At 40.5% G+C, this 11539-nt stretch overlaps 1 protein-coding gene across 1 annotated transcript in view; it reads right to left on the reverse strand.

Moving 5' to 3' along the window:
• The window catches only part of sema3bl (sema domain, immunoglobulin domain (Ig), short basic domain, secreted, (semaphorin) 3bl), a 63005-nt gene extending 60531 nt beyond the window's left edge, over positions 1 to 2474 (reverse strand). The window contains exon 1 of the mRNA XM_070839046.1: positions 2369 to 2474. Coding sequence (XP_070695147.1) covers positions 2369 to 2474 — 106 coding nt within the window. The remainder of the gene's footprint in view (positions 1 to 2368) is intronic.
• Between the last annotated feature and the right edge of the window lie 9065 nt (positions 2475 to 11539).

The following is an 11539-nucleotide window of genomic DNA, read 5'->3' on the forward strand; positions in this document are numbered from 1 at the left end:
TTTGAATGAATCTATTTCAACATTTATTTAGGACTCAGTTCATGATTAAATTAAGTAATTAAAAAGACTCGTATATGAAATAGTTGTATAAAACAGATTCACTATTTTAAGTATTTTACCAGCAAATCACTATTTCATTGCCAACTGAGGTGTCTGAAGTAAACATAAAGAGAGGAGAAACGTACAACTACTTTAATAGTTTGGAGGTAAAAATGGCCTTCTTCCTGCTTGAACTCATACCCACTAATTGATTGAAATGAGATAATAACAGCTTTTCCTGTCGCTAAATTACCTCTCCATCCTCCTGGGAGTACAAACACCCTCCGGGCCACTCCGGCTTATAATGAGAAAGGGGGGGTGATAGAGGAAGAGGTGGAAACATGGGGAAACAAAGAACAGGGAGGTGAGACAGAGTGAGAAATTCGACTAAAGAGTAAGAAGATGAGACGGACAGCGACGGATGGAATGATTTACCTTTGAAAGTCAAACAACGAAAAAAGAGACTTGAGTCAAGTGGGAAATAATGTAAAACAGGGCAAACTGGGGTCAAAAGTGAGGTCATAGACAGGAAGCGAGAAATTGGTTGGACACTAATGAGAATCTTGTAGGCAAAGTTTCTTCCCACACTCCTCATAAAGCACTCCAAATGAGACTTGACTGCTTTTTGGTGGCAAGTAAAGAAGGAAAACTGCTTTTATGTGGTGCTGTTTACTGCTAGGCCAAAGTGAAAATGGATCTATGTTGGAAAAAGAGGCTCTTCGTGAGTAAAACGCAGTGACTCACAATCATGGGCACTGTTTGTTTCTTTTCCACTTTTCGTGTTTGCCCAGGGCATGACTTTGTTTGCTCAATAAAAGGGCGTCCTTCCACTCTGCATCTACTCTTCAATTGTGCTGCAGAGTTTTCTAGATATTATCATTTAAAGACCAAAAATGTAATTCAGTAAGCTCTATGGCATCTAAAATCCTTTTACAGCAAAACTTATTAAAACCTGCCAAAATCAAGCAATAAACAATGACTTTGAAGCTATTACAGAGTTGCAAAACACTAAAATCCAAATTTGGCACTAGAAATATGGCACCTCACTGTAGCCCGTGATGTTCATTACCGCACATTACACCCCTGTGAGCAAAACTGTTACAGAAATGTTGTAACTTTCTAAAACTTTTGCTATTCAGCCCTCAACGTGGTGTGGGGTCGATCAGATGAAAAGGGTTAATTTCCAATATTCTGAGTGTAGATTTTGCACAAAAGATCATCCTTGGTGGGCATGAATGAGCTCAAAAAATGTCAAGGCGATTTGTCCATTACATTTGGTATTTCTTGACAGTATGTGGATCCCCCCCCACCCCCACCCCACCGTGCTCCACAGTATTTCCAGTCAAGCCAACAGGAAGACCTATGAACAGAGTAAGAGGGAGACTTTTCTTCTGAAAACGGGGGGAAATCCTGTGCGATATCTATCTCTGATGATGATTACAGACCCACTCCGGCCTGAGTGGAGCGAAACAATGGCAACACACACACACACACACACACACACACACACACTATGTCCTGTACTGCCTTGTTATCATTGAACCTGAGTGAGTCATGGCCAACAACAGGGTTTAGATTAGAGAGGGAGAGACGCAGTATATGGATAGAAGATATTAAACTATTCAGACACTCAGCATGTGGGCAGTCAAGTGTCTTTTGAGTCTAAAAGGCGAAAAGTCATTATAAAGGTTTGGACAGTCCAATGTGTGTGTATGACATTTGTGGTATTTTACAAGGATATGTGCTGGGGTTTTTTAAGTCTTCTACAGCTACTGACATAATGTTAATAACCATGCCGCAGTATAAGCGATAATTATGCAACATCCTTCCCTGGTATTTCGCTGCGGTTGCCGTTCCTAATAAACTTTTATAACGAGACGGTCGCACCCTGGTGCATCCCACCGCAGAACGACGGACCTCAGCCAAAATCTCCTCTGGCTGGACACCCCGCCAGCACTGCAACCTGGAAGCAGGCAAATTAACGTATGTGTGCTTCCCAAGACACATAAACCCCCAAAACAGTAGCCAAAACATCGACCTGGATTTAGCGCTTCCAGGAGGCTCGGACCACCGCGAAGAGAACCCGTGGTTTGAGATAAATGCGCAAATTTAAAAAAAAAAACCAGCCTTTAAGCCTCATTAACAGTGGGGTGTCCTGTTAAAACATTCACACAAAACACAGATTTATGTTAGGAAGAGAAGGAGAGACACTTAATGTCACCTGTAGGACACGGGTGCGCACAGAAAAGGGCGTAATGGCATCTGCGGACAGATAGATTGATTGATTGACAGATTTATTGATTGATTGATATATAGATCACTTAATTACCTTTGTGTGACAGTCTGAGTCGCGGTACATTTAACTTAGTCGCTGACACGGTGGCGACAAGTAGAGCAACAAGGATCATGTTGAGGAGAGGTGTAAATCCCTTCATGCTGCAAGTCCTCCGGCTGTTAAGTGACAGGTTCCAAATGTGTCGCCAACAATCAAACTATTGAGTATTCCGGGGGGAGATTAGAGGGGAGGGGCTGCTGGATCTGTCCTCTCACGATGCCAACATTTGCGTATTCAGGTGGCTCGTTTTCAGGTGCGTGAGGAGGTCTTTGACCGAGCAGCTGGCTGTCCTCTGCGCAGAGTGGGCGCCGCTCTGCCTGCGCTGATGAGGTGATTCACTGACTCCGCTCTGAGGGCTGCGGCTCCTTCAGTTCACTTCCAGCAGAGACCCAATCTGATTCAGCCAGAGAGAGAGAGAGAGAGAGAGAGAGAGAGAGAGAGAGAGAGCGGCACGCCTTTACAGCAGTAGCGCTGTCCTGCCCCGCCTTTACGCACACCAGACTCCTCAAACAAGGAAACAAGGCGCACTTGGGGGTTGATTCATTACACCATTTCAACATTAAGCGCATTTAGTAACACACAGTACCAGTAACTTTGAAATAGAGGCTGCAATAGATGGGCAACACTTAACTTCACCCACCCCTTATCATCTCTAAGCAGCACATAAACCCAAACTACAGAGTTTGTGGTACATTTTAAAGGGCTTTTAAGCAGATTTAACAGCATTTCAAGTGTTCATCGATGTAGTTAAAGTTAGGGCCGTCATTTAATGCAGTATTTGGGCCAGATGAGCGAATGTAATGTGGGCCACATCTGGGCCAATTCTGGTTTATTTGGTCCATTGCTGCGGCTTACTTGTGGCCCAAATCTGGCAAACAGGACCAGCCCGCCCAAGTGTCATCAGTCCATGCAGTGTGTGGGCCAGATGAGGGTGTATGGGGTATGGGACGGATCTGTTACTGATACAAGTCCTTCAGCAGAAAGATAGCAAGGTTAAGTGTTGTTAAGGTTAAGTTGTTTAAGCTAAACTCAAGAATGTGGAAAGTGCTGTGCTCCAAAAGAAATAATATTGTTTCAGATTTATAAATGTGGCTACATGCTCAGTTCAGGTGAATTATGAAAACTATTTTTTCTGTTTTAGGCGAACTGGCCTTTTAAGCAACTTGTGGATGTAGATCCATGTGAGGACTGAGGAAGACTTGCCACAGACAATATAAACAAAACAAAAACCACTCATCTCCATCCCCACATTTCTCTCCCTGCACTTTGCATACTTGGCCTTCCTTAACCCCTTCAGCGCCAATGGGACTGTTCGGTAGTTTAATTAAGGCGTGGGGTACCTTCTCAACACCCCCTCCTATGTGCATCTATTCACAAGCAAGCCTACATGTGAACACAGGCCCAGGGGTCAGGGCAGGGTGAGGGAGAGCCATTCAAGGTGTTACTGCAACCCAGAGTCTTTGGGGAACCAAAGTTTGTACCAAAAAAGAGGCTCTCATGCATGTTTCATATGGGCTGAGAGGCAGAAATTGGGGAAGGAGAGGGGCACTAAAGTGATAGAAGGAATGCTGGGTGCCTCAGATCACAACCGCGTGCTCACAACAGTGTTGGTTTGATTCCCCCTCTCAGCTTTTGCCACATCATCACAAGGCCTAGAGCTGGACGTCTTTGCATGATTGTTTCATGTTTTTGGTGGTGATTAAATGTATCTTTACATATTTAGTATCTTGGAGACTTTCAACCTAGCAATTCAGCGCACACTTACATCAAACAACAACATATCAAATGTCTTATTTATGGATATATATATACTAAAAGTGCATATTTTGGCTATATTATAGATAAGGCATCTGCCAACAAAACCTCAGATATGCAATTGGAAATGCATGTTTTCTCTTGAGAATTACAGAGATATCTAATCATGCCATGACTTTTTGTGCAGTGGTCTCTCCCAATTTTCTTATATGTCTCCACTACTTTGGTAGAAAGTAAAGAGAAAATGTAAATGTTAATAAGTGCCTTCAAAATGCAACGTGAAGTATTTTAAACATTAATATAGACAATAATCAAAATACTTGTGTGTAATTATTGTAGACAAATGAGACCACAGCACTGACAAAGAAAAGCCTCCGCTTCATTCCAGCGGTATTGTGCTTCTTGAAATTAAGCTCATGTTTCGAATAAACACTGATGCTTACTGATGGAATAAAGATGCTGAGGGTCTTCAGGCGCATGTTTTTTTTTCATTTGCCATTCTCTGGTTTCAATGATTCCATTGCCAGAGACTCCGAAATATGATTACTCTTACTGTTTTCTGCCATAAAGCATTATAGCAGATTTATAACATAATCAAATACACCATGAATAATGTGAAATGATGTGTGAAGGCCATCAGAGGCTGTCAGGGTGATTATTATGGTTATTATTTATTATTATTTATGGTTTTTCTGGTAGTTTGTCACACTATTAATGTGGCATTGATTTAATGTCACACATGGTGTTTTCAATTATTAAAAGATGAATATGGATGGTTATAAACCCATATTTCTTTTAATAATCATTGAAATGCTTGGAAATTAATAGTTTCAAGTCAAAAAAACTATTTCAAATGTATAACATTGCATTGAAAATATTATCTGTGTTGCATTCATTTTATTGATTATCTGTCTATTGATGCATCATTTACCAAACCAATTGTGGCTTTTTCTTGTCTCTGTTATAAAGAGTATGGATCAAAAGTATGTTACAACAGTAAAATCTTAATTGTTTCTTTAGTAATTTGAACCAATGGATCATTTCCTAAAACTTTACACATGCAGCAATATGAACGCATTGCAAATTAGCCGTGCAACTACAGTTTATACAAACTATGCAAGTGAATTCCAAAGACAAAGAGAATTAAGTTGGGTTTTTTTTTTTTATCAAAAGCAAACAAAACACCAACTGATTTCACAAGTTCGTGGCCCCCTGTGATTTGAAGTTGTTCTGATTGATGTTTTTGTTGGAGTGAAGAGCTCTCAGCCCTCAGTGGCTCATGATTGGACAACACTTGTCCGGGTGCAGGCTCTTTTTGAAGGACAAACAGACGTGGGAAAGCAGCAGGAAAGGCCACAAGCAGTGTGAGTGTTCAGGACCTGAATTAATTACTTTGTAAAAAAAAACAAAAAAAAAAAACATCTTACCAGCCTTGTAGATGAGTGTTCCTTGTATTGTATTGGTAACTGGAAATGGCATGAGAGAAGAAATGCCTCTTTACCACAACCACAAGAGGAACATGAGGAGCCGCCGTGATTAAACAAAATGAATTTCCTTTGCTCTGTTTTACTCTTTCGGCCTCTAACTAAATTCCTCAGTGTCATTACCAATCACAGGAAACACTCATAAAGGGTTTCAAACATGGTACTTACCCTTTAAAAATCCCAGGAAGGATCTTTTTGTGTCTCAGTCTCGCCATCCAAACTGTTGAACAATGTAATACACTCTGAAAGGAACGCCTTGCGTCCAAGAATCCCCTCCGCTGAAGAATTACAGTCCATTGTCTGATTGAATTGTACCGTCTGAGTGAAGGACCTTCTTTGCACCTCACAAAATCCTCCTAGGGCTGAATTATGCTCTTCAAGCTGTCAGTGGAGATGAAATGTAAGACCACTTACGAGCATCTTGACATTGCGTCACTTTGACAAATCAGACTGGTGCTCCTTGAGTGGTGATTGGGAATGGCAGGGCAGGAGTTCATGAATTCACAATGTGGGAGGTAAAGGGCAGAATAGCGGACAGAGAACAATTTTCAGGCGCAAGGCAAGCAGACAGCTGGTGTGTTTGTGTATGCGCCCAAGGGCTCATAAATGTTTCATCTTTCTTGGCAAAAAGAGCAGAAACTAGATAATGGAGTTGACATGAGTAGAGATGCAGTAAAGGACAAAGCGACTAAGGAAAGTCAGAATGAGCGGAGAGAGAGAACAAGGAAGGAATGTAATACACATAAAACACATTACACACACCTGAGGATGTACGGTCAGCTAAAACTGGTTACAAAAAATGTAATTGCAATCAACAAGAAGTGTTATAGGCTTCTGGAAATTTCTTGGATCCAGTAATGAACTTTGATGGTTGAAATGCTGTCTATAGGCCTAATGGATGAAATTCACTTAGTTGCTAACAGCTGCACGTTATGCAATTCGAAAGAGGCACTGGACATGGCTGGAAGTGGCACCAAAAAAATGTAACCAGGTTTCATCCATATTTCCATTGAAAATAAGGTGGATTAGCTTTTTCAGAAGCCATAAGTAGGCAGGGGAAGACAAAGCCATTGACCACTCTAAATGGGTGGTTTTAGGTATTTACTGGTAGCAGAATATGGCACCGAGTACCCAGTATGTATCAATCTCAAAGAAAATGTACAGTACAAACTAGTCATTCAGTCATAAATCCTTTTGGAAGGTGACTACATTAGATCAAATGAAGAACTATGAGATTCAGTATGCAACCATTTTTACCTGTTTCAGTGGACATTGGTATCAAAGTGTTTGTACCAAACTAGTATTTAAAGGAAGCCTGTATAACTCTTACTTAAGTGGCAATTTGGAGAAACTGTCACTTTGTTCTACATTTCCCATTTCTGTGGTTTTATTTCTTAGTTTAGTTGTCACTGCTGTTAGATTAGGGGTGGAAGCTCTACGGCTCTTCTGTTCTTTTTGACCAGACTCCCTTAGTTTTAGTTAATCTTGGTGATTTGTGTTAATAAATTCGTTAACTTTGTTAATTTGTCCTCGGGTAACGGCTTTCTGTGTTTTAGGTCTCTGAGGGTGAGCCCAATGTTTTTATTTTCTTTTATCATAACATGCCAACATTATCTTGAGCCAGTTGTTGTACAGATCTTTTTGACAGCAGACATTTTGACTTGTCTTAGGAAAAGGACAAGTGTGACTAATAAGGTCAAAATTCAAAAATCTGTTTGATTGAAGTTTCCCTGTCAGTCATGTCAGTGTCAGTGAGCCAGCATGGACAATATCAGGACCCTGAAAATGAAGTTGCTAAATTGAATTTTCACCGTCACTAATTTGATCATTTCCAGGGTTGACAGGTCAAAATGTCTTCAGTGAAAAAGAATATACAATTCCTTAGTTAAGCATACTTGGAAGCTTTTGCTTTTTGCTTTCATATTTTACGAACTCAGTTGTGAGGACAAATGAAGATAACTTGAATAGTTCCAATCAAAGGCCATTGTTTGGCTTTCCACCAATTCAGTTAAACGTTTTTCAAAGAGCCAGCTGACTTGGAACAAGCTGCATGCACATCTCGGATAAGGGGCTCTCATGAACAGCATGAACAGCAATCAAACACAGAGTGCTTTCCATCAATCGCAAAAAAAATAAATCAATTGAGAAAAATACTTTTGCAACAGCTGCTGCCTCTGCGAGCAGGGGAATGAACTGACCCAGTTTCCACACAGCCTTACATGTTTGGTCACATACACAGCAGCCTATCTTAGACTGTGTGCTCCTATTTTCATGGCTTCCATTTGTTTGTTTGTGAAGCTCCTTTAAAAAGGGTATTTTTTTGGATAGTGATATTTTTTCCACTCTAATAGCCAATGCATACAGAGAATAGCTACGCTCACGGTATTTCACTATCTCTCTTGAGCCAAGCATCTGTGATGATAATGATAATTTTAAACATTCACTCATGTTCTGTATTATTATGTTCCCAATTTCATTTGGCCTAAATCATAGGCTGGAAAACGAATTCTTGAAATGATGCTTTCCTTAAGCGAGCCAGCTAACTGAGTGGATTTGGATGTGATGGAACGGGGAGGCTAACAAGCCAACAATGACTCTCTTTAAAATATTGGACCACAGTTTATGTCACCACTGCACATATGTGTAGGTAAAGTTACACACCAGAACAACCGTCGACCTCCATCACTTTTCCTCCATGGATTATTTGGCTTTACAGAAACTTAATATGCTGTTAGGGATGGGTCATAAAATTTAAGAAATCCCACCACAAACACAGCTGTAATAATTCTCTCTTCCAAGCTGAGGAAATCGAAAAAGAAGTCATAACTTTATTCCAGGAAAATTTCAGAACTTTCTACAAGCTCCATGTGCTGCAGTTATCACCGCCGTCATAACGTGCAAGATGGTAAACTTGGATTGTCTCCACAAACATTGAATGGCTTGCCATGAACTTTGGTACAGACATTTGTTGTCCCCAGAGGACGAATCCTAGATCTTTAGTGTTATCACTGGGTCAACCTGTTTGAGTTTGTTCAGTGTTTGTTTTAGTTTATAGCCAAGTACCTGCAGAACGAATGATATTCTCATCTGTGATGACATCCCATCTCTTGCAAATGTTAGTATACTGACAGCTGAACTAATATATCAAATAGCAATAGCAAATAGTCTTACTGTATATATCAACTAGCATCACTGTAGTATTTTTTTTACTTTGTGAACATAATGTTTTGTTTATTTCTGTTGTGTTTTTTCTGTTCTGTTGTGTGTTCCAGACAGTTATTAAAAATAATTGCCTCTTAAAAATAATTTCTGTCTTCAAGGGGAATGTCAGAGCTGGAATTTGGTACCTACAGTAACAAAGACATGAGGAAATGGTAAATGGACTGTACTTGTATAGGGCCTCCCTAGACTTTTTGTCACACTGTTGTCAGGGGGGAACTAACCATTCAAACACTGACGCACAGACTTGGGAGCAACTTGGGTTCAGTATCTTGCCTGAAGATACTTTGAGGGAGAGCTGGGAAACTGCCAATTACTGGACGCCCCCTTCAATCTCTACCAGCCCTAGTGACAGAGTTGGACTTTACAGTATCTTAATAAAACTTTATGTCAGAGATACATGGATAATATTCATTAAAAAAAAGTGGATATGTGACTAAAGTAAGATGAATAAGATCAACTGAGTTATACAGATAGTGCGTGGAATTACAAGAAGAAAAGAGCAGTGAAAAAAACAGATGTTTTGTTTCCCCGGAGAAAAAAACTTTTCAGTGAGTCTTTGTAGTGTAGCACACTCACTGTCGTCTGCTGCATGAGTTATGTAAGTATTAGAGAGATGGGAGGAGGAAAAGAAAGAGAGGGATGAAAGATAAGGAAATGAAACTGTAGAAATGAACAACACAAAGGAGGGAATGCAGGGAGAGAGAATGGGCAAAAGAGAGAAAAGGGGAGAGATGGGATGACGAGCAAGACAGAGGGGGGAAAGGCGGAGAAATGGGAAATTAAAGTAAAGGGAGGAGAGGGGATGAGGAGGCGGAAGAAGGGAGCGGGAAGTGAAGAAGGAGAAAGGAGGTGAGAGAGAAAACAATAAGTAATGGACGGAGGACAGAGCAAGGCAAATGACAAAGGATGTAAAACTGGGGGTAAGAGATGACAGTAAGGAGGGAGAGGAAAGGTAAAAAGAATGGAAAGAGTGAGGGGAAGAATAAATACAAGTATGTATACACAGGGGCATTTGGTTTGGGACCTTTCTGTGACTGTGCACACACACACACACACACACACTCTCTCTCTCTCTCTCTCTCTCTCTACAGGGTCCTTTTAGGGCCTCTGTGCACCTCAAGTCTCAATTTAGACTGATTAGAGCCTGACCTTAGCAGTGAACTCACACACACACACACACACACACACACACACACACACACACACACACAGGTCTCCTGCCTGTCCTGATTAAGCTGTGACCCTGCCACTGACCACTGGACACTAAACACTCCCAGACCAGCTGACGTACTGGAGAGACCACATGGGGACTTCCATTATGCAGAAAAAAAGGAAAGAAGCTAAGCTGTGGAACTGCATGAGGAAGTCATTTAAAGCTCCTTGTTCTGCTCAAACTGAGCTTAATTTCAGTTCAGTGCAGCAGGGAGGATTTCAAAGTTTCAGTTTGACCTTTGATACTCAAATTGACAAAATGTGTGCCGTTATAAAACTTGCTCTGAATTATTGTCACGAGTGTCAACAAGCGGTTTTCATCTTCAAAACAGTTCTAACATAGTTTCATTAATGTTTAAATTACTACACAACAGTCCTCACTTTAATGTGTACAAACCTGTAACACACTCTTTTCCATGTAGTATTTTTTTTATAGGTTTCTTTTTCACGTTTTCATACAGATTTCACCACCATAGAAGTTCCCCATGTGTCTGCATTATGTGCAGCTCCACTGTTGCTCAACATCTGAGAATAAATGTGTGAAAAATCCTCCAACAGCTGTAAATGAAAAATTTTCCGTAATTTAGGACACCAAGACAATTTATTTGTAATTGTCACACAAAATTGTTGTAATATCCGCTCGTTGCCCTATTATCAACAGAATCTTTGGATCGTTGGTCGTATTTCTCAAAAGAGCATACGATACATTTCAGTAAGGTTTTTCTGGTTCTTGTATTGTTTCTCCACATACAGAATGGAAAAAATGTTAACTGCCTCTCCCCTTTGCAAAGAGAGATAATTATCTTTTTTTAATTTATAGTTCCCTCCAGGATTCCCAGAAAACCATGGTTGTATCCTGTGGTGGGAGGAACAAAGTCAGGTCAACAAAGATGAACAATGTCTCTATTTTGCTGCACCTACACACATATAAACACAAAGAAACACTCACACATGTTCTGTCCCTAACACGTTTATTTAATCCTGCCTTGAATAGCCCCTTAAAGTGAGAACTAGCAAAAATATTCTCACTTACAGGAATAGAACAGATCATTTGACATGGGCTTGTATGATGTACTTATCTGTTGTTAGTGTGTTATTCACAGTAGTTTGCAGTTAACACGCCCCAGTTTGGAGGAGCAGGAGCAAGTCCCACCATCCAAAAAAATCAGCATCAGTTTAAGTGTATGCTATATTTATAATATTTTCACAGCTTACATTGCCAACCCTTTCAGCAGGGAACTGAAACAGTAATTTTGCCTTGCAGAACACAGGAGTTTGCTGCGCTACCTCTGCCTCGATCAATGAACTCGGATGATCGATGGTCAACAAACATATTAGTTTTGAAACAAACTAACCATTTAAAACACCAAAGTCAAAGAAAAGTACAAGCAAATTAACTGATTGAGGCAGAGGCAAACCAGCAAACTCCAGTCTAATGCGAGGTAAAGTTACTGTTTCTGTGAATGGAAACTGGTGGCTTTGAAGTGAGCAA

This window comes from Pempheris klunzingeri, chromosome 11, assembly GCF_042242105.1.
Source record: "Pempheris klunzingeri isolate RE-2024b chromosome 11, fPemKlu1.hap1, whole genome shotgun sequence".
Lineage (NCBI taxonomy): Eukaryota > Metazoa > Chordata > Actinopteri > Acropomatiformes > Pempheridae > Pempheris > Pempheris klunzingeri.